Source organism: Oryza glaberrima, chromosome 1 (genome assembly GCF_000147395.1).
Source record: "Oryza glaberrima chromosome 1, OglaRS2, whole genome shotgun sequence".
Classification (NCBI taxonomy): Eukaryota; Viridiplantae; Streptophyta; class Magnoliopsida; order Poales; family Poaceae; genus Oryza; species Oryza glaberrima.
Window position 1 is genome coordinate 37034018 of NC_068326.1, and position 27514 is coordinate 37061531.

General features: G+C 45.5%; 3 protein-coding genes across 3 annotated transcripts; all 3 read left to right on the forward strand.

The window, feature by feature from the left end:
* Positions 1 to 8702: 8702 nt before the first annotated feature.
* On the forward strand, positions 8703 to 9421 carry LOC127755470 (uncharacterized). The gene has a single exon (XM_052281151.1). It carries the CDS (start codon positions 8799 to 8801, stop codon positions 9201 to 9203), a length of 405 nt encoding a protein of 134 aa, XP_052137111.1. The 5' UTR covers positions 8703 to 8798; the 3' UTR covers positions 9204 to 9421.
* A 3619-nt stretch (positions 9422 to 13040) lies between these two features.
* On the forward strand, positions 13041 to 14148 carry LOC127767265 (uncharacterized). The gene has a single exon (XM_052292547.1). The coding sequence runs from the start codon at positions 13481 to 13483 to the stop codon at positions 13706 to 13708; it is 228 nt and encodes a 75-aa protein (XP_052148507.1). The 5' UTR covers positions 13041 to 13480; the 3' UTR covers positions 13709 to 14148.
* A 4926-nt stretch (positions 14149 to 19074) lies between these two features.
* Positions 19075 to 22975, forward strand: LOC127759998 (CBS domain-containing protein CBSCBSPB1-like). Its single transcript, XM_052284205.1, has 14 exons — positions 19075 to 19434; positions 19901 to 20069; positions 20159 to 20291; positions 20374 to 20544; positions 20728 to 20806; positions 20910 to 21023; positions 21097 to 21163; positions 21252 to 21357; positions 21442 to 21500; positions 21691 to 21800; positions 21888 to 22021; positions 22150 to 22235; positions 22363 to 22452; positions 22537 to 22975. Exons 1-14 carry the CDS (start codon positions 19274 to 19276, stop codon positions 22714 to 22716), a joined length of 1659 nt encoding a protein of 552 aa, XP_052140165.1. The 5' UTR covers positions 19075 to 19273; the 3' UTR covers positions 22717 to 22975.
* The last annotated feature ends 4539 nt before the right edge of the window (positions 22976 to 27514 follow it).

The following is a 27514-nucleotide window of genomic DNA, read 5'->3' on the forward strand; positions in this document are numbered from 1 at the left end:
AACCATGTTCACATGACCACATCGCTATATATTTTTGGTGTATTTGCTCAAAAAGCTGGTTTTGTAATTTGCTGGAATAAACCTTTTGATGGGATTTCTAAAGATATATTTCTCTGACACATTTTCTTTCATAAGGTTTCGTTTCCAGCTTTCGAGTCCGCCCATATACGTCCATGTGCTTGAAAAACTAAACTACGATACCAGCCCAGAAACAACAGTGGGACGAGAATTCGGCCCTTTCAAAATAAGGCTTTTTTGAAAGATGGGCCTCGACTCAGCCCAGCCCACTTTCCCTTGCAGAACCAGAGATCCTATCTCAAAAGAAATAAGTTCACTTTAATTCCCTTATCTTGTCGTCGGTTCGAAAAGTGTCCTTCAACCGCAATACCATATATATCGTGTCCCTTATCTTTTAAAACCGGTGTAATGTAGTCCCAAGACGGTATTAGAAGTGGTTTTGGCTGAACTGGTGCTAACGTGGTACCAAAGCAAAAATAAAAAACTATATGGGGCCCACATATAAGTGAAACAACACGTCCTTCTTATCCCTCTGTCGACTGCGTCCGTGAGAAGGGCGAGGAGGGGGAGGTGAGCGAGGAGCATCGTGAGAAGGAGCGGCAGGAGCAAAGCTAGTCAGAGGAGAAGCGGTGGGAGCAAGGCTAGGAGGAAGAGGTCGGGCGGAGGGGAGAGCGAAGGTGGGCGTGGAGTAGGAGCAGCGGGAGGCTAGGTGAAAGAGGAGCGGCGGAAGCGAGACCACAACATTATCGAATCTGCTCATCCATCTATAAGTCCAGGCTCGGAGGTGACGGCAACACATAGGATTGGTGCCAGCATAGTGTCGATAGAGAAGACTAGGATTGATGATGGAGCGGTGAACAGCTTGAGCTCCCGTCCATGGGGCTGCCTAGAAGTGCGGTGTCCTATGTGTCACCACTGCACAGGCGGAGGACGGCGCAATTCAACTTCCTAACTCTTCCTTACCAAAGACTGCATCAGAGGGAGCAGACGCACTAGCGCCTGCGCAATGGTGATGAGCCAGTCCCATTAATCCACTGTCGGGGCCTCTCGGCTATGGCGAGGTAGCAGCGCGCCGCATTGCCCTAGTGCTCCGCGGAGATTTGGCGCCGCGGGACTTGGACTCCCGCTGTGAGTTCCCGTGGGCATCCGTGCAAATTGGCGATGATGGTGGTGGCCACATGCACGGGGTTGGGCACGGTGGTCTATGGATGCCAACTACACGTGGAGATGGCAGGCAGGTGTTAACGACCGAATTTGGTAATCCAAGGATTGGAGATGAAGAAGGAATCGAGACGGAGTTCGAGATAGAGATCGTCCCGGAAACAGAGTATAGATCGGCTGAAGTCCGAATCGGCTGCGATTAGGATCGGCAGAGTTCGAGTCGGACAGGGTTAGCCAATTGAGCCGAATCCGACAATATGACATGGCATACGTTGTCGGGTTAGGTTGACGTACTTCATGATGATTGCCACGCATGAATAGAGTCCTTAGAAGGCAATTGTATCTATTAATTAGGATATTTTATGTAATTTCCTTAGAGATATGTTTGCGCAAAAGTCTGCCGCAAAGACTTGTGGTATCTTAGAGTTTGTTAGAGATAAGAGTCGTGTCCGATATGGACGTATTTTGTAATTCTCGGGTATAAATAGACCCCGAGCCCCATGTAATCAAATTAACACACGTTCAATACAATCTCGGCGCATCGCCACCCTTTTTTTACTTTCGTTTTGTATCGACGAGTTCTTGCTTTCGGGTTGAGCTGTATCGGTTTTGATCTTCAACAAGAGGTAAAACTTGTTATGGCGGCTTGCGTTCTCGGGATTAGTGCTTCCATCTCCATGATACTCTAATCTTGTTTACGTAATTTGTCCAGTTATCATATATCTTATATAATCTCCGGCAATATCGCTATCTACCCTACAATCGGCTAACATCTGTCAGTAGAAGGCAGCCGATTAGGTTAAATACCGATGTTGACTTAGATTATATACGATATCCACCACCCTATGAAACATCCAACGACTTGATTGTCTTGATATTGTCCTTTTCATACTTATAGCTGCATCAGTTGAGTTTGATCTTATGAATCGTGATTAGAATCTTAATCTCTAGCCTGCCTTTGGTTGCCGATTAGGGTAGCATCGGGGTTTCAGCCGATCTTACCTGATTTGACTATATTTATCTTATGTGCTTAGTTGACATGTTAAATCTCCCCTTTATGTTAAGATCTTGTTGCATTTAAGTATATTAGGCTTCTGTTTGGTATATTATACTTGCTTTAATATCTTAATATAGAGTGGTATCGGAGTACTAGCCGATACATGCTAGATCTATTTGATCAGCTATGCTATGAACATACATAGTCTCATTATTAGTATATATTTCGATCTAAGTGATTTATATTGTCTCTGCATGGCGACCGATATATCCCAATCACTTGATTTAAGTATATATCGATATAAGGATCATATATTGTTAATATCTACAGCTGATCGAGTAGATTTAGTTCTTACTTATTAATGGCTGTCGATCGATACATACATGACATCGGCTCAAAGATAAATGATATGTCATCGGCGACTAGCCGATCGGCTATCGTTTATGGATTTAACCACGGTTTCTTTATCTTTGTTTCTTATTGATTGCATGATCAAATCAACTGGCATGCTCACACACCCAAAGACAAGTTTTGGACCTGCACTGGAGTTAAGCAGATCTCCCAGGCCCCGTGTTTTTACATCAACAGCAGGGCCGAGGAGACGGACCAGCGCGGCTTGCATGGCAACGTGAGTCACGCGGGGTGGAGCAACGTCTTGGACACCTCGTGTGCGATCTGGAGGCGGCATAGCTTGTTGCATAGTGCGTCGCTCCCCTTGCCTACCTCTTCTTCTCCTGTCACCGCAAACCACCGACGTTCCCTCTTTGTCGATCTCCCACTAGCCACTGCGGCTACCGTCTTCCATAGATAGGCTTGCTAATTAACTGCCACCACTCTCCTCGTCGGCGAGCTCTTGGGAAGAGATTAGAGAGGTGGAGATGGGGGAAGAGTGAGGAGAGGTGGAAGCCGTTTATGTATGAACTCCGCATGTTATTTGTTTATTTGCTAACTAGGATGTAACATCACCCAAGACAAACATTCATATTGTATGATCATATTTAACTCGGCTTTATAAAACATAAGGGCTCAACATTTTTGATACCGTGGTTAGATCATGTAAACTTAAAGTTAATTAACTTTGTCGGAGAATGAACTCCTCCACCAGGGAACCGTGAGGCCCCCCTTTGTGAGTTCGGCCGGGGGCAGCGGGTGAGATTCGAGGGCTTGGTGAGCGGAGCTGTGTGATCTTGAGGGGGTTCAATCCCCCAAAGACGATGGGACAAAAGGGATTTATACAGGTTCGGGCCGCTGAGAAGCGTAATACCCTACTCCTGTGCTTGATTGATTGAGTGGAGAACACAAGTGTTTAGGGTTACGAGACTCAAGCGCCCGTTCGCTCGGAAGTCCCCCCCTCCACCACTAGGCCTGGACCTCCTTTTATACCTCAAGGGGTTACCACATGGGCCCAACAACCTAACCTAGCTCCGGTGGAGAAGTATTATAATCTTTGCATTAAATGCATGTCTTGTCTCTTGACTTGGGAAGCCAAGCACACGTCGTCTTGATGATGGGGCCTGTCAAATCTTGCCGCCTGACACGGGGGGCGCCCCTGTCAGTCACCATTTAATGGGTGAAGACTTCTGGGCTCCTATTACACCGGGAAACGGGAGCCTTGCTTTGACCAGAGCGGGAGGACCGACTCCGGCTGGGACAAGAGGATGAGAACCTCTCACCATCACTATTTGATGGGACATGTCAGGCTGCACGCCGCCTGACACACGAGCAGCGCACAGGCGCACTAGCCAGTCCCATCGGTCATTCGACCGGTCACAGACAGGTTGAGTGCACTGCACGCCACATTAAATGCGGCGTGGCGCGACCGCTCAGGACGCCATAAATGCGGGTAGGTGGGCACCTAGAGGCGGACACCTAACCCACCGTACGTGGTGACCTAGAGAGGGGGTCGGGGGAGCCCGACCCCTAGCCACGGTAGGGGGCGGCCGCCGCCCGACCTCGGGCCCGATCCCCTCTCGGGGGGGAGCCACGTGGCGCCTGGGGCGGCCTTCTCCCTCTAGTCTCGGCCAGGGAGTGGCCGCCGCCCTATCTCGGGAGCGACCCCGCTCGGGGGAGGGCCACGTGGCATTGGAGGGCAGCCTCCTCCATCCAGTCTCTAGGAAGGAGTGGCCGCCGTCCTACCTCGGGCCTGACTCCCCTCGGGGGAGGGCCACGTGGCATTGGGGGGCAGCCTCCTCCGACTAGTCTTTGGGGAAGGAGTGGCCTCCACCCCACCTCGGGCCTGACTCCCCTCGGGGGAGGGCCACGTGGCATCGGGGGGCAGCCTCCTCCCTTTAAACCTAATACCCCCGGGCCCATATCACCGACAGTAGCCCCCTGTGTTAGCCCTGACCAAAACCTTCCCCAGGTGGTCAGGGTTGACGCCACTTTCCTAGTCTGATGATATGTGGGCCCGATCTCTTATTCTTTCTTTGCTGGCACTAGGACCCATGCGCCTTTTTCGCCCCAGCATTAGGGCGACTCGCTAGCCCGTACCTTAGGTTGTGAACTTATTTCCTATATATACTCAGTAAACGTTGTTAGATTCTCTCGGGCCGGTGACCTTACGCCGCGTACCTTGCTTGCCCCTGCATTTTGTTAACCTCTGTTTGCGTTCTACTTCATCTACCCAAACGATTACTTTCACGTGAGTGTGAGGACTGAACTTTCCATAGCCAGCAATCTTTACCCGCGATCAAGCCAGGCTGGGCACCGTACCAGCCGGCGGGGCCAAAGCTAGCTGCTATGGAAGAGCCAGCACAGGGGGCCCCGGGTGTCGACGGCGACCAAAGCTCGACGCAGGGCTAGGATAGAGCTAGGAATCGTAGCCCCCACACTTTTAGCAAAGAATCGTTTGAATGGATGAAGCGAATACAAACTTTTTGTTACCAAAGGAGGCAAGCCGGCGCGCGACACATAGGTACCGCGGGACCGCGAGGAAGAGATGGGGGAGAGATAAATATAAGCAACAATAATTTTATGCAAACGATTATCTTCGCGCGAGTGTGAGGACTGAACTTTCTATAGCCAGCAATCTTCGCCTGCGATCAAGCGAAGCTAAGCATCGTAACCAGCCGACGGGGCCAAAGCCAGCCGCTACGGAAGAGCTAGCACAGGGGGCCCCGGGCGTCGACGGTACCCAGAGCTCGACGCAGGGCTAGGATAGAGCTAGAAATCGTAGCCCCCACACTTATAGCAAAGAATTGCTTGTATGAATGAAGCAAACACAAACCTTTAGCTCGAAGAGGGCCCCCCACCATGGGTTCCGAACCATCTTGGGAAGCCTGTGACCACTTAGCAAACGAGGTCAGGTTCCCACGAACCTGTGTCCCCACGCTACGCATTTTGTTTGCTCTTTCCTTTCGGTGGCCTCCTTCCAATCTCTTTTCCTTCTACATGGACGATTACTTTCGCATGAGTGTGAGAGCCGAAAACTCTAGAGCCAGCAATCCCCGTCCACAGTTGAGCCAGGCCGGGTACAGTAGCCAACCGGCGGAACCAAAGCCAGCCGCTACGGAAGAGCCAGCACAGGGGGTCCCGGGCGTCGACGGCACCCGGGGCTCAACTTAAGGATAGGATAAGGCTAGCAAACTTAGCCCCCACACTTAGCGAAGAATTGTTCATGTAGATGGGAGAGAGGTTGGGCTCTTACCACCGAGGGAGCAAACAAATGCGAAACACGCGGGCGTCGCAGGGCCATGAGAATACAATGGGGGGAAATAAATATAAGATTTCAAGCTAATGAATTGAAAAATTGAAAATACTTGAAGCTTGAAAGGACGATCAGTTGAGCCGGGCCGGGCACCATAGCCAGCCGCTACAGAAGAGCCAGCACAGGGGGTCCCGGGCTTCGATGGCACCCGGAGCTCAAAACTGCAAGAGTCCTCCCAGGAGTGAACTGAGGCAGCAGCAGGTTCATGGGCCAACCCCGCGCTTGGCCCCTAAGGGCCATGGGGAAGACGTTCGCCATGACCCGGTCGCTACCCCCCGCCGCCTCTATGATCGCCGTGCAGATCTGGAGGGACTCGGAGGAGTCGGCGCCATCGTCGTACTTCTCGGTGAGGCAGGGCTGGAGCTTTGGGGGCCCTCGGACATTCCGAAGACTCGCCACAAAGACCTGGTAGCCAAGCTTACCTGGTGGGGATGTGGGGGGCCTTGCCCCCTGCCTGGGGTGGCGCGACACTCCCGAGGATGCAGCGCCTTCCCCCGTAGCGGCGGCGCGACACTCACCACGCCGGCGCTCGAAAGAACCTCAAAAATCACGAACGCGCCCCCTACCTGGCGCGCCAGATGTCGGGGAATGAACTCCTCCACCAGGGAACCGTGAAACCCCCCTTTGTGAGTTCGGCCGGGGGCAGCGGGTGAGATTCGAGGGTTTGGTGAGCGGAGCTGTGTGATCTTGAGGGGGTTCAATCCCCCAAAGACGATGGGACAAAAGGGATTTATACAGGTTCGGGCCGCTGAGAAGCGTAATACCCTACTCCTGTGCTTGATTGATTGAGTGGAGAACACAAATGTTTGGGGTTGCGTGACTCAAGCGCCCGTCCGCTCGGAAGTCCCCCCCCCCCCCCCCCCCCCCCGCACCACTAGGCTTGGACCTCCTTTTATACCTCAAGGGGTTACCACATGGGCCCAACAACCTAACCTAGCTCCGGTGGAGAAGTATTATAATCTTTGCATTAAATGCATGTCTTGTCTCTTGACTTGGGAAGCCAAGCACACGTCGTCTTGATGATGAGGCCTATCAAATCTTGCCGCCTGACACGGGGGGTGACCCTGTCAGTCACCATTTAATGGGTGAAGACTTCTGGGCTCCTATTACACCGGAAAACGGGAGCCTTGCTTTGACCAGAGCGGGAGGACCGACTCCGGCTGGGATAAGAGGATGAGAACCTCTCACCATCACTATTTGATGGGACATGTCAGGCTGCACGCCGCCTGACACACGAGCAGTGCACAGGCGCACTAGCCAGTCCCATCGGTCATTCGACCGGTCACAGACCCTCTAGTCTCGGCCAGGGAGTGGCCGCCGCTCTACCTCGGGCCCGACCCCCCTCGGAGGAGGGCCACGTGGCATTGGAGGGCAGCCTCCTCCATCCAGTCTCTGGGAAGGAGTGGCCGCCGTCCTACCTCGGGCCTGACTCTCCTTGGGGGAGGGCCACGTGGCATCGGGGGGCAGCCTCCTCCGACTAGTCTTTGGGGAAGGAGTGGCCGCCACCCCACCTCGGGCCTGACTCTCCTCGGGGAAGGGCCACGTGGCATCGGGGGGCAGCCTCCTCCCTCTAAACCTGATATCCCCGGTCCCATATCACCAGCAAACTTAGGCCCTGTTTAGTTCCTCTAAAATAGCAAAAATTTTGTTGTTTTGTAGCACTTTTCACCAAAATGGATCTAAACATTAGTAGTAAAAATTGGCAATTTAGCATTTGTCATTTAGGAGTCTAAAGTAGCAGATTTTGTCAAAAAATGCGTTAGGTGCCGTGCTCTCTCTGTCTTTACTGGTAAACACCAACTAGCAAAACTTTAATGCCAAATCTTTTACCACCAAAACTTTTGCCAAAAAATTACCATAGCAAATTGATGCCCTTATTCTTCTCAAAAATTAAAATGAAGAGACTAGAAAAGCGCAGGGGCGTGGGGCCCGGTCCACCTCCCCGTACCTTCGCCGTCACCCCCACGTCACCTCGCTCTACGCTTTTCTCCCTTCTTTCCTCTTTTCGCGCTATCCTTTTCTTGGTCCCGCACGGCGGTGATGGCGGCCACCACAGCCACAACGACCGCCGCGCCGGCCCCACCACTCCCGTGCCGCCACGTCACCCCCACCCTGAATCGTCCCAGCCACAAAACCTCCCCCTGACCCGCGGGCCCCACATGTCGGAAAAGGGATAACACCCATCAACGAATACGATGCGGCCATGACTCGGCGCAGGATAGCGATCGGTCTAACACTAATCCGAGAGACCGAGACGCGTCGCGTGTATCACCTTTTCCCCATTTTTTTTAATTCCTATTTTTTTTTCAATTTTTATATAAACTAAAAAAACCGTGCGCTACATCATAATGATATTTTAATCATATTATTGTTATACGACTTTAAGAATTCGCTTAGATATTTCTTTTTTAGAAAATCATAATCTACAATTAGAAGTCCGACTTTTATTTCAAGTTAGTATGTGAGTTTTTTTAAAAAAATTTCTTATACAACTTTTTTTATATTTTTAAAAACAAACGAATTTAATAAATAACTCAAATATAGATGATGTACTAAAATACCGTAAAAACACCTTCGATTTTTATAATAGAGATATAAATTCGTTTCGTTCTCTCTCTTCCTTGCCCTATCCGGAACAGAAACGCCTCACCCCGTCCACCTAACCGTACGTAACGGCGACCTACAGCCGCCACTGACAAGTGGGTCCCAGAGCACGGTGCGCCCCACACGTCTGCGTGGTTTGACGTGACAAAATCGGTGCGTGTCGTGGTGGGGCCCGCGCGTCGGTCACTGCACCGTGGGCCCTATAAATCGTCGACGACGACCCGTTCTTCTTCCCCTTCCACCCCGCCATTGATTCCTCCTCCTCCTCGCTTCGCTGCTCGAGAGCTCAAGGATTCGATTCAGAGGTTGACCATGGTGTCCACGATGTACAAGGAGGCGGCCGCCACTTGCGGCGACGGGGAGCACTACTCGCGGCTGATCCGGGAGCTGTGCGCGCTGCTCGCCGCCATCATCTCCCCCTCCTCCTCCTCCTCCACCGCGGCGGCGGCGGCGGCGGCGAGGTCTCCGGGGATGTCGCCCGCGGCGGCGGCGACGATGCTGCTCGGCGCGTCGGTGGCGCTGATGCTGTGCGGGTCGGTGACGTTCGCGATCGGGCTCCTCCTCATGCCGTGGGTCGCCGGCGTCGCGCTGCTGTTCGGCCTCTCCGCCGCCGTCTCCACCCTCTCCTCCGGCGTCTTCGGCAAGGCCGCCGCCGCCGCCTCTTCTCCGGCGAGCCACGCTTCTTCGGATAATAAGCCTGTATTAGTGGTAGCTTAGGAGATTGATCATTAGCCTTTAATTGGTTGGTGATCCCTTTGTAAAAAGAAAAACGCATCCTCTTTTTGTTGTTGTCCTCTGAATTATTGAGATGCTCTGCTTCTTTGTTCGTTGCATGATGCGTCCAAAAGGATGAAAAAAAAGAGAATTGTTCTTTCATCCGGATAGTTTCTCACAAACACGTTCATGTATTAATCACACCACGTTTTGCTTCTTGATCCGCAAATCGTAAGGAAAAAATGTTCACTTTGTTAACGTCAAACATTATACAGCATCTGTTACTTTTTATACTTTAAAACCGTAAAAATTAAAATAAAATTATCCTCGTACTTCCTCGGTTTCACAATGCAATTCATTGTAGCATTTTTCCATATTTATATTAATGTTAATGAATCGAAGTAGATCATATTATTTATTTTATACCTCACTTGAAAAGAAAATTTTCATGCCTGTCAGCTTACGATTAGAGAAGGTATAAAAGTTTACCTACCTCATTTTTTGACACTAGTGATAGGTGCTGACAGATTTATCGCTCATCATCACAATTAAGATATTTAAAAGGAGTGTAGATTTGCGAGTTTCTCCTCTCCAATGGCCTCAATCTCTTGACTCTGAATCTCCAATTTTTCTTGATAAGTATGATGATCGCGAGGCTGCACGGTGAGACGTTGGCGTCATGAGCAGTAGCACTGCGATGCGACTTTGCTACGGTGACTACTCGCGCGTGTCTGCTAGTGGCGAGACACCGATCGATCCGCACGACAATCCTGCGCGTTTGTGCCTGAAAGCGATGCAAGTGATTGAGCTTGTTCACTGGATTTGAGCAACCAGCATGTGGCGCAAGGAGTGGTGCTTGCGTGTCAAAAGCGATCGGGAGATAGTTTAATTGGTCGTTTTCGATTGACGGGAGACCTTCGTTTCTGTGAGAGCAAGTTTAATACTATAGCTAACTATTAGCTCTAAATCTTCTATAGTCAATTTAATAGTTAAATTATACAATAATTACATACTACACTTAATATCTGGTCCTATTTGTCATACACAATCATTGTGTCTTAGAGTTCGTGTTACAGCTGGCTATAAATCTGTAGCCTGCTTCTCTCTCCTCTATTACATGTCTATGGCTAGCTGATAGCTTTGCTATTGTACATGATGTCTCACTCTTTTTTTTAGTAGTCCTATTGAATGAATTGTCAATGCAAGTGTAGTATATCCGTATCAGGTGACGTGTACTAGATAGCACTGTACAAATTTACAACTGCTACTAGTATTTGTTTTCTTCTTTGTTTCTTTTTCTCCATAGGACACGGCTATTATGTTCAATGGCCACTAGCTAATTGCATATTATCGAACTAACTACGGTAACCAAAGCTTATTGCTAGGCGCGGTAACGATAATGACCCTGCAACTATGTTCAATAAAATTGAACAGAAGTTTAATTTTTTAGTAAATTTTGTCTGGTTTGTTTTCGATGTTTGCCGTGTGACCTAAACGGCAAAGTAAATCTCAGATTCTTCTTTGCAGCATTGAGCTCTGGTTTCTGTCTGCCTGCCTGCAGAGAGCTCGCACGCAAAGGCAGCATCTGGCAAAAGGCAAAACGGCCGCCCCTAAACGCGTTGCCTTTTAGCCTATTCTACTCTTTTTTCGCGAACGCAATGTAATCGGCCAGACACGTCTATACCAGAGAGGGAAAGAGTTGGATAGCATAGGATGAGAGATATACTGCGTAACGTTCGTTGGTTATATTGTATTGAGCCTCAGGAGCCGATATATACAGGAGTACATTGATTGGATCTTAAGTAAACCTAGATAGATAGGGATGGAAACTAATCCTAACCTACCATAACAAACTAGATACAATATGATCTTATCCATATACTCTAACAGGGAGAAAAAGGAAAAACCAAAGCTGTAGCTAGGTTAAAGAAGGAGAAAGCTACTGCGGAAAAAAAGCTACTCCAAACAGTGGGAGGGTGGAGTGGTGGAGCCAGAGCCACACTACACTCCCAAAGAACCCCCAAAAGCAGCAATGCCCGCGGAAAACCACAGACGACCTTCCGAGTTAATGAACTCTAAAACTGTTAACAATTAAATTTGGTAAGCCCAAAGTTACCATCGGTTTAGAGTCAGTATCGGCTTCAAAATTCTAGAATCAGCCGATGGGAGTCAAGTCGCCACGATGTCATGTTCTTGGTGGAGTCGGATCAATCAAAAGAAGCTTATCTAGAAGAGTTTGAGTTCAAGAAGGATGCGACATGACAGTTATCTATTAATTAGGCATAGTTTGTTAGTTTCCTGTTATCTTTAGGAAAGTGTGTTTAGTGTCCGATAAGGACTTTATCTTTTCCTTTTTAGTTTCTTTCTTGTCCGACAAGGACTAGTATCTCCCTATGGGTATAAATATGTATACCCAGGATCATTGTAATCTATCAATCTATCGATCAATAATACTCTCGGCGCATCGCTACCCTCTTCCCTGAGGTTTTTACTTGTCTTCCGGCGGAACTTGGGCACCTGACGCAGGGCTGCATCGGCTTTCGATCTCCAGCGAAGGGGTAAGTCCTACGTTCTGTTGGGCCCTGCTGAATCTGTCGGCTACGTTGGTGTTGTTCAAGGCTGCATCGATTCGATCTCTTGGATCGCTCTGGTTTGGTTGATATATTTGCCTACCTGATATCTCAATTCTATCTCTAATTTTATTGTGTTTAGAGACGCATCGGTTTAGTTGGGACTGTCTCGGTTAGGTCTGATCTCCTGTCTTAGCCGATATATCTCTACAATCATAATGCTGTTCTAAATAGATTTGTTATATCAATCACATTAGACAGATCTATCGGCTCATCGAGTATTAGATTATCATATACAATCTCGTGCTGCATCGGTTAGGTTCGATCTACTAGATTGTTATTGATAATATAAGTCTTGTTAAGCCGATAGGTTCATGCTAATGTTTTATTGGGATGCTAGCCGATAAGTTACCTGGACGTTGCATCGGCTTGTAGGGATTGCATATACATATAAGTTGGATTTAGCCGATGACAACAAAGGTTTCACTGTTTAATCTAATCTTGTGGATCTTATGACATCGGACCTCCAGCCGATGTGTGCTTTAACCTTCGGATCAATATTTGTTCTACTATTTCATATTGTTAGCCGATAGGTTTCTACTGAATTATATTGCTATATTATATTATCATCAGTCGATTGCCTTTATATCATTATCTACATTGGACATATAGCCAATTGCTTAAACACTATCGCTATCGGCTGGTATCGGCATCGGCTATTATCGACTATCGGCTGTAACTACTCCATCGGCTTGTCAGCTGATCGGCTGTTTGATCTATTATTTGCAAATCTTGTTAGTTGCAGGATTAAACCGACTGGCACGCCCGCATCTCATTAATCTTAGGACCTGCACAGGAGCTAAGCAGATCTCTCAGGCCGGTGTGTTCGATTTTTTCATCAACAAAAACCACGGACACCAAGGAGAGCACCGAGTTGAATACCTTGTAGTGCCTTTTCTACCCTAAACAGTTATAACAATCAGTAGCTTTTCTACCTATGAATATAAAAGAAAAAATGGTGAAGCTAAAGCTCCTCTCAATTATTATGCAAATAAAAAGATTATACTCGAAACTGTTACTCACTCTGCTTGAAAATGATTGTCGGATTTATAGACTGACTAAGAATTATTGATTGAACAAACTAATTATTTAGCATTAAAGTTGTATCATTTAATTTAATCAAGAGTACATTGTTAACTCATGTTGTTGCTCAAATAAACAAAAGTTAAAATCATCTATACACTCGGTACCGAAACCGCAAGTATTTGTGAACGAAGGTAGTATCATCATATAGTATACCAGGATTTTCTCTTTTTCCAACCAAAGAAGAAAAAAAATGAAAAATGAAGCTTGAACACTTTTAAATCTGTAAAGCAAACGATGAAAAGAAAAAAAAAAAGGAGAAAAGAGACACACGAACATCTGGCGGTCTGGCCCGGTGGCAATATTCCGTTGCTTAGCACACAAGCATGGCATGCATTCCTTCCTTCTCCACCGCCATATGCAGCCATGGCCAAGCAAGCTCCAACCTCACTCCCCCCCTACATATGCAGCATCAACTTGCACACATATACTGCATACCCAATTCCAATGTACATGCGATATAATCATACAGAGATCAGCTATAGCGAGGCATAGATTGTACATACACCAGCAGAGGTCGAGATCGAGTAGGTTTTAGTTGAGATCGATTGAGGCTGAGCATCGTCTATGGCGCCGCCGGCGGCGAGCACGGACTGGGGGCCGATCATCGTGGCGGTGATCCTGTTCGTGGTGCTGTCGCCGGGGCTGCTGTTCCAGCTGCCGGCGAGGGCGAGGGTGGTGGAGTTCGGCAACATGGCAACCAGCGCCATCGCCATCCTCGTCCACGCCGTCATCTTCTTCTGCCTCCTCACCATCTTCGTCGTCGCCATCGGCGTCCACGTTTACGCCGCCTAATTACTTAATTACTTGAACTTCTTCTTCTTCCCGTTCTGCCTGCTTGTTTGGTCAGTTCTTGCGAGTAGCATTAAGCAGGAACAGGATGTGCATGCGTATATTGTATAGTTCTTGGTGAAGAGAAATTAAAATTACCGTTTGTTTCAGTCTGTGTGTATTTACATAACAGCGGCAGACGCAACTTTAAAATATAGATGGGACGGAGAACGATTTGTTCACTCGATAAGAGGGCTGAAATTGTATGCAGTTTGGACCATTGGATCAACAAATAGAGGGCTGAGATTGTGTGCAGTTGCTATTATACAGTCACAATAGCAACTGCAATGGATCTCAATTCACGCGAATCTGGCTGCTGGTTAATTTCGGAGTTCGATGCTGCTGGCATTTTACCTTTTCCTTTTTGTGTGTTGCCAAAAGATGATGAAAGTTTGTTGCACACACGCTTCGAAATTTTATTTGTGAACTTCAAAATATTCGGCCCATACACACAGTAGTACACCCAGCAGACTCCGCACTTTTGAAGCCCAACAGGCCCAGGCCTTGTAGAAATTGCGCAATGCGCTTTTTTTTTTTCACAATCCTGTTTCTTTCGAAGAGTTAGATATTTAGAGCGGATTGTGTGTTTGGATCTTGATATACAAATGAAATATAAAATTTATATAGAACTATTACATGAAGTTTTAAAACATCATATCTCAAACATCTGTCAATCCACAAAAGCAGCTCCACGCTGGCTTCAGGAGGATTTTGATAATAAGAAACATTTCGATTTGGCAATCCATTTTCAAGAATTAAGCTTTTTTTTTAAAAAAAAAATGCTTTGTCTAAGAACATATTTTCGCAAGTAGGCAACTAATTCACACCCACCGTCTGGAGAGTCTGGTCATTTCATTTGAACCTTGATTTTTAAAATAATTTTCTAACTTAAATTTATAAAATATGTTTGAATGCTTAAAATCCTTAAGGATAGAGGACTTTGATGCTTCTCATTAAATGAGGGCTGTTTAAGGATAAGATGGGGAAAAAATAAATGAGAGGTGGGGCTTGTGGTTCTCTAGGAATTATTATATTTATCCACAAACTTTAAATGCTTCGAATGCTTATATTTGCAGATTATGGAAGTGATAACGGATTCTCGAGTGTGTATTCTTGATACATGTTCAACACATAGAGACCAGAAATTAGTCCACGTAACATCATTGTTTCATGTTGAAGCATAAATATGGATGTATTATTCCAACATTTTAAATTTTGATTAGCACACTTGTGCATGATTCCACAACCGCAATAAATACGTTTCCGTGACAATTTACACTTAATAGCCTAACAACCTACAGTATGCAGGGCCGGTCCTGACTTTTCAGGGTCCCGGTGCAAAACTAAATATAGGGGCCCTTAACGTACTATATAATAATAATCAATACAAACGTATGCTTTATATATACGAGTAATTTTCATAGAAAATTTAGAAATAATATTTAGGTAGAAAACATTGTACATATTACCTTAAAACTTTCTTCTGCCATTTCTAGATGCGAAGTCATTGATAATAGTATTAATATCAATTTCATCCAACAATTTCTTCTCCACGAAATGGCCTGATAATTGAAAAAATAAAAGGTTTAACTTATGAATTTCACTACAATATTACAAATTTAAATTTAAATTCTTACCAATTAGTTGATCACAAGCATCTAGATGCGCACGGTTGAAGCATCTAGGCCCCCGTTGTTAATTTTGGTAATTAATAAGCGCTAATTGTGGACTAACCGTTGCTATTGAGATAATATTCTAAGTTAGGTCCACGTCATGTGTGCGCATGAATGACTATCGATGGATTAAAATTTGATGGCGCGAAGCGAAGAAAAGAAAACGGTAAAACTAGTGTTTTAATTTTAAAATTGATCGAGGTAAAGGGCGATCAAATTTGCTAGTTTATTTGTTAGTTTCGCCGTACTATCAAGGGGGGTAATGACCTAGCAAAGAGATGATTAAATTGCCACATTAGGTCATTGCATTTTCACTTGTACTCACTTTTTCATCACACACGCACAAAATCATTTTGCCTTTCACTGGGCTCGGCCTGACCAGGGGCGGTCAGACCGGCGCCACAGTAGTGGTCTGACCGGCGTGCCCTGGCCGGTCTGACCGGCACCACAACGGCGGTCTGACCGGCGGCACATGCGCGGTCAGACCGGCCCCCTGAAGGCCTGGATGGTGCTGCTCGGGGTGGCTGATACAGAGCCGACGGAGCCGTATTCGGTCAGACCGAGCCGATGGTGGTCTGACCGAGCCGATGCCGGTCTGACCGCCCACTCAACTCCGGTCTGACCGGCCAGGCCGATGGGGCCATCTGACAGCACTACAACGGCTAGTTTTCTAGCCGTTGCAGAGTAGCACGGTCTGACCGGCCACAAACCTCCGGTCAGACCGGCAGAGCACAGAGTTGGGGGATTTCGCCCCCAACGGCTAGTTTTGATTGGTGGGAGTATAAATACTCCCCCTCTAGCAGCAAGGGGGCTCACTTGGCACCCAATTCAATTGCATACACCCCTTGCACCTCTCTCACACCCACTTGAGCTTTGTGTTCATCCATCTAGTGTGTTAGAGAGTTGATTAGCCAAGAGTCAAGTGCATTGCTTCCATTTGTAGAGCTAGTGTGGCACTTGATTGATCATCTCCACGCCGGGTCATTGCTTGTTACTCTTGGAGGTTGCCGCCTCCTAGACGGCTTGTGGAGGAGTTGCCCGGTGACCTCTCCGAGAAGATTGTGGAGGAGGCCCGGCGCCGGTTTGTGAGTGGTTTGGAGTTCACCACCTTCAGAGTGAAGGAAAAACTACCCTAGTGATCGAGGCTTGGGTAGTCCTTTTCGTGGGCCGGCTCCCGCCTTGCCCACCCCTTGACGAAGGGGGCGTGCGGTGGCTTCGTGGTTGAGCGGTGGAGTTGGGCTCGCCTCAATGGGGAGTAGGAAATCGGCGAGTTTCCGAACCTCGGTGAAAAATCTCTTGTCTTCTTGTCTCATTTGATTGTCGCATTTATATTTGTGCAATTTACATTTCTAGAGACAAACTTGAGATCATATCACCCTAGGATTACTAAATATTGACATAGGAGTGTGATTTACTTTCCTAGAGATATAATTGAGCCACTATCACCCTAGGTTTGCAAAACATAACTTAGTTGCTTAGTTAGAGTTGCCCCTCACCAAGCCTAGCAACTTAGGTTAGTTTTGATTATGTGTCCTTTAGTTTTAAATCGCCTATTCACCCCTCCTCTAGTCGACATCTCGATCCTACGACGGTAACTGAGTCGAAAACACGTACTAATGCAGCTTCGTTGAAAGCCAACCTATGAGATTACATATGGAGACATACTGTTACAAATTTTCATCTTTTCAAGCAAATTAGCAATGGTGTTGGCATATTGCACTCACGGACTCACCTGAACGGTGGCAAGCAGAAGCAAGAAGAAAGCAGCGGCTGCAGCCTGCACCTCGTGTGGTCCTGCGGAACAGCGGTTGGCGCCGGAATTGCGTTGACGATGGCACGGCAGCTTGCCGCCAACCAGTGGCGGAACCAGGATCTTCGGACGCCTAGGGCCCAAATTAAAGGCTAAAACTTGCCATGTTTTTGAACCATGCTTTTTGAATGATTTTCTTCGGACGCATAGAATGATTTTTTTTGTCCTACTTCTCTTTGTCTACAAATTCAAACCAAATCTAACCGAGTAATGTGATGTACAAAAGCTAGGTTTGAGATTTGAGAAGTGAGAAAGGAAGAAGAAAGACAACAAAAAAAATACTGACCTTCCACTCCCTGACTCCCGCACAACCGCAAGCCGACGCCGCACGCCGTTCGTCGCCGCCGCACGGCCCGCACGCCTGCCCACCGCCGCCGCCTCGCGCAGCCGCACCCCTGTGACCCCGCCGCTGCGCTGCACACCCGCAAGCCGTCGCCACCGCCTCGCGCCGCCGCACCGCACGCCGCCTCGCGCCGCCCCGCCCCGCGGCCGCCACCCTATCGAGCGCCCAGCGCCGCCGTGCCCGCGCCGCTTGCAGGGAGTCAGGGAGAGTCGGAGAGAGTCTGAGAGACCAAGAAACGATTCAATGGCTAGGGTTTTCACTGGTTAGTGGGCTAATTAGCTTCGTGGGCTGTTCGGTGGAGAAGAAGAGTGGAGGCACGCCGTCCTTTTTTGGAAGGCCGAGTGTAGGGCCGGCCTACATACGAGTGGGGTTGGGCCAAGAATGTATGGAAAAATCATAAGGTATAGGTACTAATTTTTTTTCCATGAGTAGGGCCCAGGCCCAAGTTGCCCTAGGCCCAGTTCCGCCCCTGCTGCCAACGATTCGCTGATGCAGGCTGCCCTAGAATTGCCTATTGATCACGCCCGTGTGAGGAGAGGTTAGAGGAGACATGGGCGGCGACGTAATCTCGCTGGCTAGCGACGCGGCGGTTTCTATTTTGTGATCTGTTCACGCTAGACGCAGGCCTGCAGGGCAGGGGGCGGGGTGGGGCCCCTCCGAGTTGGGGGCCAGAGCGGCCGCACCGCTCGCCCCCCCCCCCCCCCCTCTCAGGGCTGGCCCTGACTGTATGCAACAAAAGTCTAATTACACGGCACGGTGCCAATATCTTTTGGTAAACATCTATATTTCAAGTGCAACAAATTAAAGCTAGACAAATTTATTCCGTATTATGTACTCCGTAGAATTTATTGTCGTCTTATGTTTGAGTTAGACCGGCACCACCTCGAGCATTATACATAGAATAATACATCCTCCATCGATTTCTAAGTTCAAAATTTATTCCAAAATAAATTGATTGTAACCCTCTTACTTATCTGAATAGAGAGGTCGAGTCTCATTAGGCATACGAGAAAAATCGGAAGAATTCTTCAAAAAATTCTAGTACAAAATAAAAACAAAACTCTTGCTTTTTTAACATGTACTATTGCACAATAAATTAACGACAACTTTGAAAAATTTAGTAAAATTCGTCTAAAAATTTCCAAGGGCTAAAAAACAATCCTAATAAATCTTGCTAAACTGCACGTAAGGGAATATTCTTGCTCAGAGCAATAAAGCAACGGCAACCGCCAAAAGATTCCGACACAAGCAAAGGAACCCAACAGTGTACTAGCAGAGGGGGATACCGTCCAAAACTACCCATCTGCCACGTGGCACCCGCCCATTGCTTGTCCACCTCACATCTCCATCGGGGCCCACCGGCAGAACCCCACGTGTACGTTTCCTCGGGTGCACGTAGCGGATGCCTCCGAATCCGATTGTTTTTTGCGCGCATCGAAACGGAAGCTCCAAATTAATTCATCTTTTTTCATCCAAAAAAGCGAGCTGAAAAAAAAAAGAAAAGAAAAAGGGAAATTCCCCATTGGCTAAAAGGAAAAAAAAAATTCAGCCGCGAGCCCGCAGCCTCCGGTCGCCTCCTCCGCCATCTACTCGGAGCTCCCGGATCGAGGGGAGCGCTCGCCGCCGCCGCAGCGACCTCGCCGGATCACGGCGGCGGGGGCCGATCGATCGGAGGTCGGTCGATTGCCTTCGGCGGGTGGGAGATGGATGGCGGCGTGGGAGGCGCGCACAGCTCGCGGAGGAGCGTGTCCTCGTCGACCGGATCCAGGAGGAGGGCCGGGCCCACGGAGAACGGCCACCACGACGCCGCCGCTGCCGCCGCCGGCAGGAGGTCCTCCGCTTCCATCTCCCGCGCCTCGCAGCAGTACGGACTCCCCGCCTCGCCCTTTCTGTTTTTCTTTTTTTTCTTTTGGTAGTATTACTTCTCTTGGATTGGGAGATGCTGTAGGTGGCGGAGAAGCGTGGGATTCAGGCGTTGCCTTGGGGTTGATAGTTAGGCCTTTTAGGGGGGATACTTTTATTTGGTGTCGCTTTGTTTGTAACCTAGGCTAGATTTGATCTGATGGAATAACAAAAAAGATTACGACACAGTAGCACTACGAACTAGAAAACTGAAGAATACAAATCCAATTAATCTGTTATAATGATGTATGAATGCTACTAGTAGTTTGTTGAATTTTAATTCGGTAACGCAGATAACTTCATTTACAATTTACAAGCAAGCTTGTCTTCAATATGACATGCATAACCGGTTAATAGTGCATTGATGCGAAGTGAGTAAAACCGAAATGCTAGCGGGCAGCATTGCAACTGAAGAGTATTTGCCTCAGGTCGATGACCGGGGAGAGGACCGTGAAGAGGTTAAGATTGTCCAAGGCACTGACGATTCCGGATCACACAACCGTCTACGAGGCTTGTCGGAGGATGGCTGCACGCAGGGTGGACGCTGTGTTGCTAACCGACTCCAATGCTTTGCTGTGCGGGATCCTTACTGACAAGGTGATGAGGATTTTCTTTGATGTATGTCCTCAATAGGTGTTGAATTGGAAAATTATTCATTTCTCACTCTTTTGCTAACCTCCAATCAGGACATAACCACAAGAGTAATTGCTCGCGAATTGAAGCTAGAAGAGACACCTGTTTCAAAGGTCATGACAAGAAATCCTCTCTTTGTTCTGTCTGACACACTCGCGGTCGAGGCATTGCAGAAGATGGTGCAAGGTGGGTGAAGTCCCAAACACTATCTCTGGTCCCTTGTTTGCACTTCTCTTGATTTTCCTGAGAATGTATCACTTCATTCCAGGTAAGTTCAGACATTTACCTGTCGTGGAGAACGGTGAAGTCATTGCACTGCTCGACATAGCCAAGTGCCTGTATGATGCTATTGCGCGAATGGAAAGGGCAGCCGAGAAAGGAAAAGCCATTGCTGCTGCTGTTGAGGGTGTAGAGAAGCACTGGGGAGCTTCTGTGTCTGGTCTGTACTTGATCACATTGTCCTTTTCCTCCTGATTCTGCCTGTTTTAAAAAGACATTCTGTTATGTTCCACCTGCTTCTTATATTGTCATGTATTGGTTACTTCTATGATAAATTTTACTGCCTGAAGTTTTAGGCTTTTTCTAGCATGCATTATTAACACTTTCTCCATTTACTTTGCAGGTCCTAATACTTTTATTGAGACTCTTCGAGAGCGGATGTTTAGGCCATCACTATCTACCATTATTTCTGAGAATTCAAAGTAGGTAATATCCATTCCTTTTTCAAGTTTTAGGCTTTTCCAGCATTTCAGGAATTTAAGTGCCATTGTTGAACAACTGACTTATTGCTGACGAACTTCTTAGAGTGGTGACTGTTGCACCAACTGACACAGTGTTGACGGCATCAAAAAAGATGCTTGAAGTTAAAGTAAGTTCAGCGGTTGTAGCAATTGAAAACAAGCCTGGGGGGATTCTGACGTGAGTATCTCTTCTCAGTTTAATTATACCATTTTGACTGTTGAACTAACATCTGCTATCTTTCTTACATCAGCTCTAGAGATATTTTGATGCGTGTTATAGCCCAGAATCTCCCACCTGAATCTACTACTGTTGAGAAGGTAAGGAAGTCTTAACATGGAATGTCTGCTATGTTTTTCTTAATCTCTTTAACTATCATGGCATCATGCTTGAAACTCCTTTCTACAGGTCATGACCCAGACTCCTGAATGTGCCACGGTTGACACTCCAATCCTTGATGCCCTCCATACAATGCACGACGGAAAGTTTTTACATTTGCCTGTCTTAGACAAGGGTATGTCCATGTAGTGCAATGGATTATATCTAATTTATTTATTGGAGGTCTACTAAGTTGTTGACATGTGTTGTCTATATCCAGATGGAAATGTTGTAACTGTAGTTGATGTCCTTCACATAACCCATGCTGCAATTGCAACTGTAAGTGAAAAGTTCCAGCTGCTTGATATATTTTCTCTGTGTCCTTGTGCATAGAGTCTTACACAATACTCACTTTGTCAGCATGCATTGTAAAATGCTGAGAGAATGCATCACGATGTGGAACCTGTCATTATTACATGTCTTTTGCTTTCATTCTATTAAGATGGATTGAGTATCATGCTGTATGCAGGTTGGAAACAGCGCGGGATCTGGATCTGAGGCGACATCAGCTATGATGCAGAGATTTTGGGATTCAGCAATGTCCATTGGACCTCTTGATGATGATGATGACTCCAGAAGGTTAGTATCTTTGCTTATATCTTATCATTTTGATAATCTGATGGCATGGTTCTGTCATGATTTATAATTCACTTGGCATATTATCAGTGAAGGATCAACTAAAGTGGCGTCTGAGGCAACAGATGTAGGAAGATCAGCTTTTTATCCGGCTTCTGGTTTGTCCAACACATTCGGGTTCAAGATTCAAGACAAACAAGGCAGGATGCACAGATTTAACTGCGGTATGCATCTTAGTTTCATGCCAACAGGGAATTGTGTTATCAATGTTCTTTCTGCCCTTCCTTTTGTTGTATTTCTAATTATTTATATTGTATCCTTGGTTTCATGTGTGATATGCTTCAAACTTCAGAAACGAGCAGCTTGACAGAGTTGATAACCAGCATTATACAGAGGCTTGGCGATGACATCGATAGAAAAAACCTACCACAAATTTTGGTAAGGACTCAGCTCCCTCCTCAACATGTACCCACACAGGCAGTACCAGTATGATAACTCCCTTCCTCGAAAAGAAAGTATGATAATTCTCTAAGGCTTCCTTTTCTTTCGTTACACCATGTGGCAGTATGAAGATGAGGATCATGATAAGGTCATACTTTCATCGGACAGTGACCTTGTAGCTGCTGTGGACCATGCAAGGCAAATCGGTTGGAAGGTAATTCTCTTTCAGTTTAAGATAGTAGTTCTTTTCCCCTCCCCTGCCAGCCAAACGGTGCTCATCTCTGAGCCCATCTTTCAGAGCTTGAAGTTGCACTTGGATTACGCCGGTGTTGGTCGCCGGAAGAGAGGCGGTGGTGGCACTTCAGACTTCGAGTACGCTGGAAAGGATGCGTGGGCTTCAGCCTACAGCGCTGTGGCTGCAGGAGCAGCTCTTGTTGCAGGCCTTGGCGTGATGGCTTACCTGAAGAGAGCAGGCTAGGCTTGCAGCTTTGCAGTTGCAGATGCAGATGCAGATGAGGCTTTCATCTTGTGATGATGATGATACGAAATGTTACAGAATCAAATTTGAGCAGATTGGTGTGTAAATTAATTCTTGTGGGGAAAAAAATCTGTAATAATCTCACGGCAGCGGATGGCCGCCTACATATAATGACGAAATTTTCCGGTGGCTAAAAAAATGTCTGGTATTCAGCTTGTATCGCCACTGTACAATGAAGCAAATGCTCTGTACTATGTGTTGGGACAGTGTGAATTCTTTTGCTGTTTGCTCGTTTGACAACACACCATGTGTCCGTCTGCAAATTCAAAGCCCTTCTGGCAAAAACAATGGAACGAGGCCTATAATAACTGGTGTTGGTAGTAACAATTTGCAGCAGCTATTCAAGTACAGATGTTTCATGTAAATGCACAGAAATGTATATGATTGATCTGATCGATTCGTTGGAAAGGCGTTAAGTTGTGTGACCGGCGCCATTGCCGCCGGTGGCATTCATGATTCATTCATTCATTGGGCGCATCATGCATATGCAGATCGGAGCTGGCTGGTCGTCGTCGTCCGGCGAGTTCGACGCCGGCGCGGCCATGGATCTCGTCGAATAATTGTCGACATGGCAGGATGGAGAGTTTAATGCCGTGCGTAATTAAGGCCTGGTTTACTTCTCTAAATTTTTTTCCCCAAAAACATCACATCGAATCTTTAGACACATGCATAGAGCATTAAATGTAGATTAAAAAAACTAATTGCACAATTAGAGAGAAATCGTGAGACGAATCTTTTAAGCCTAATTAGTCTATGATTAGCCATATGTGCTAATGATAGATTAATTAGGCTTAAAAGATTTGTCTCGCGGTTTACAGGCGAGTTATGAAATTAGTTTTTTTATTCGTGTTCGAAAAACTCTTTCGACGTCCGGTCATACATTCAATGTGACACCAAATTTTCTTTTCACAAACGCCCTAAATGCGGGGTCCGATCGAGATCGACCAATCCGAGGTCTTCTCCAGACACACTCGGTACGTGAGTTCTGAATGATGCGTTAAGCGTGTGTGCATGGGTGGGTATATCATGAATGGATCGAACAGACATGCTTGCTGCCTGTCAGAGATCTAGTGTCCGTAGCGATGGCTGTACTGCCAACTGTACATATGACTCAGGAGCTGGAGCAGTAGCGGAGCCAGAAAGATTTTTAAGCCCGGAGAAAACTCAACAGCTAAAATTTCTGTGGTCAACCTTTCAACAACTACAGGTACAGTGAGAACGTTTGACAATGAGCCCGGGCAGCTGCCCGTGGTAGTTGGGCGGTGGCTTTATCGCTGTAGGCTTTGCCTCTAAAATCATGTTTAAATTTTGTTAAAACACCATGTAATTTTTATGGAAAACCAACACTCTACTATTTTAACCGTGGGCTTTAGTAATTTTTGGCTCCGACATTGCATATATATACTGATACACTTTGCAGGTAGGAGTACTAGGTTTTTAATCTGTCCTCCTACCAACCGTACTACCATTACTATACATATGTATATTGTGGTCTCTCACTGTTTGATTATATATGCATGATTGCTCCCAGTCAAGTGTACCAACTTATAGCTGCTGACCTGTAATTGTAAGCAGCGCAGAGGCATGCAAAGTTAGTCGGCTTCAGAGGCATGCAAAGTTAATCTGCTTCAGGCCATTTCCAACCCAAGGCCATTTCCAACCCAAGACACTAGAGTAATAGACATAATTTCTATAAACTCCACATCATCAAGAAACTAGTACTAGACACTACTCTTTCAATACAAACACCATTATTCCATACTTAAATTTAATACTACTTATCTCACATGATATCTTGGATGTTGTGTAAAGACATGGTTTCCTTCTCATTCCTCATTTATTTACTTGCCACATCATTTTTTATTCTATGTGACAGCAGCTTATTTAATGCTATAGACACCATCTTAGTTATTGGGTTGGGAATGGCCTCAGAGGCTTACAAAGTTAATCTGCAAAACGAAGACAAAACAAAGTTAATACCGTACCATACTGGAAGACAAAAACGAAGCTGGTAATTAACAGTAAAATTAATCTGCTTCAGACTTCAGAGGCATGCAAAGTTAATTAGTACTAGGAGTAATGTAACCTGCTTGGTAATTCAGCACCGAGATGGCTGCCTTCTGAAGTTCTGAAAACCAATCGATCGGAGTATTTTTACAGTCCTGAGCGAGCACTAATCATATAAGAACCGTTTGAATTGGAATAGCTCGTGTTCTACTCCGTAGTACGATTCACGGATTCAGACAGAGGCTGTCAAGCATTACTGCTGGTCTGCTTTGAATTTTCATAATTTTTGTTTGTAGCAGAATGAATATGCTGCAAAGCTCCAGTTTTTTTTTGGTCATCATGGATTTATTATTGTTGGACCACTGCAACTCTGAAGTTCAGACACTGTGACAACGACAACAACGAGGACGATGATGCATGGTCATTAACTGCCTGATACCAATATTCGCTAGAGAGATAGAGAGAGAGAGAGAGATGCCAGTAAAAGCTTATGAAGATTCATTAGCCAGTTTGTTCGAAGAACAAAAATGCGCGTAGTTGTATAACCAATTGTTTTTCTCGTGGAACATAATCAACATATGTTTTAGTTTCTTAAGAAGTTCTAGAAAATATATCAGTATAAGAAACACGAAAATCCTCTTCTTTTTTTTACGAAGCTTATATGGATAGAGCATAAAAAAAGATTACAACCCTATGACACTATAACCAGGAAAATAAAAAAAAGTATACCATCACTCACACACCGACAGCGTCAAACAACACCAAATACAAGTCCAAATTAGATTGTCCCAAAAACATTATGTTTTTTTTTGAATGGATATGATTCTAGTGCCCCCTCTTTTTGTCCAAACGAATCCAAAGGATGTGGTAGGTTACACTTAATATACGTAACAAATTAAAGGAGGCAAAAACAAAAGGCTAGTCCTTTTCAAGGGCTAAATTATTGAAAAGAGTGATTACGGCTAGAAATTCTTCCGATGATGCCTTGTCAGGGAGGGCGCTCACACGTGCATGTGGAACCACAACATCATGACATGTGTGAACTTGTGCTTGCTCGACTATGTTTTCAGACCTTGTTTAGTTTCCAAAATAAAAACTTTTAACCCATCATATCGAATGTTAAGACACATGTATAGAGTATTAAATATGAAAAAAAACCAACTATACAGTTTGCGTATAAATTGCGAGACGAATCTTTTAAGCCTAATTGTACCATGATTTGATAATATGGTGCTACAGTAAATATTTGCTAATGACGGATTAATTAGGCTTAATAAATCTGTCTCGCAGTTTCCTGGTGGAATATGTAATTTGTTTTGTTATTAGACTACGTTTAATACTCTCTCCATCCACAAAAGTTACACCTATTTCACATTTGAGTTTTTCCAAATAAGTTGTTTCTATTTGTAGTCTTTATACGTTCAAGACTTGAATGAAGAGATAAATTAAATGTTTTATTAGAACCCAAGAAGTCATCTAAATACTCATTGGTTGCATGCTTGCATTTACTCCTTGATTTTGTAACATCCAAGGTGATTTAATTTCTTTTTAGTCTTGGTGTCAAAAGTAATATGTGTAACTTTTGTGGATGGAGAGAGTATACTTTTAATGTGTGTCCATATATCTGATGTGACGACCAAACCTAAAATTTTTTCCCAACTAAACAAGACCTCAGTACCTGAATCAAAATTGTTTATATAAAAATGTAAGGCATATAGGTATTACTAACATACCAATAATTAATGTTTCAATGCTCGCATATATTTGTAACCTATAAAAGGTAGGGGTATTGAATGTTTGTTGGCAAATGAGTTTGAGGAAAGATATCCTAACTACATAAGGGCAAGATTTAATGCTAGCCATATATTCATTTCACCTCATTTAATCCTAACCATCTATTCGTTTCTATTATTTTCTAATCCTACCTCACGTAATCCATTTGTCAAACAAGCCATAAAATAGTAATTAAAAAAAAACATACGCATCATAAGTAGCCTTAAAAATAAGCCTTACATTTTTATACGAGAACTCTTATAAGTATATATTACAATTAAGAGATGGTATACACTATCATGGTTTATATAAACTGTATTTCATTACTTGGCTCAAGAACTGCAACAATTTTACAAAGTTTGAGATATAACATCGGTATCTCAATGACATGTAGGACCCACATAAGTCAATGACATGTGGGTCAGGATGATATATCTCAAATTTTGCAAAATTATAATGGTATGGTTCAAATTTTCCCAATAATATAATTAATTTATAGCAGGAGGAGTGCAGGAAACACACATGCTCTTCCTCCCTTCTCAGATAGAGAATGGTCGTATCCTAATCGAGTACACACTTGGAAGTTTATTGAGAAATAATTAACTATTTACCACTCTTATAAGTGGTGATAAATTATTTACCACTGGAGCTATGTATTATAGACACGTGAGATTCTATGTGTTATAGACACTGAGTGATAAATAATTAGTTGTACATATTAGAAGTAGTATAAAGTTAATGTCCCGTTTATTAAAGCATCTGCATTACCATCAACACTGCCCTTTTTGGCCTGGAGCACTCTGCATCCACTATACATTATTGTTCTGCTTTACTCCACTATTTTATTGTTATGAGAGGAACATGTGTGAGTATTCTCTACTAATGATGTCGGCTTAAATTAGTACTAAAAAATTGTGTGTATTTAGTACTAGTACTAAAAAAGAAGTTCAACTAACTG

Coding starts and splice junctions, on each gene's coding strand:
- LOC127767265 (XM_052292547.1), top strand. CDS start 13,481: ATGGCGCCGCCGGCGGCGAGCACGGACTGGGGGCCGATCATCGTGGCG.
- LOC127759998 (XM_052284205.1), top strand. CDS start 19,274: ATGGATGGCGGCGTGGGAGGCGCGCACAGCTCGCGGAGGAGCGTGTCC. Junction 20,292..20,373: donor ATTGCAGAAGATGGTGCAAG/GTGGGTGAAGTC, acceptor ACTTCATTCCAG/GTAAGTTCAGACATTTACCT. Junction 22,236..22,362: donor AAAACCTACCACAAATTTTG/GTAAGGACTCAG, acceptor ACCATGTGGCAG/TATGAAGATGAGGATCATGA.
- LOC127755470 (XM_052281151.1), top strand. CDS start 8,799: ATGGTGTCCACGATGTACAAGGAGGCGGCCGCCACTTGCGGCGACGGG.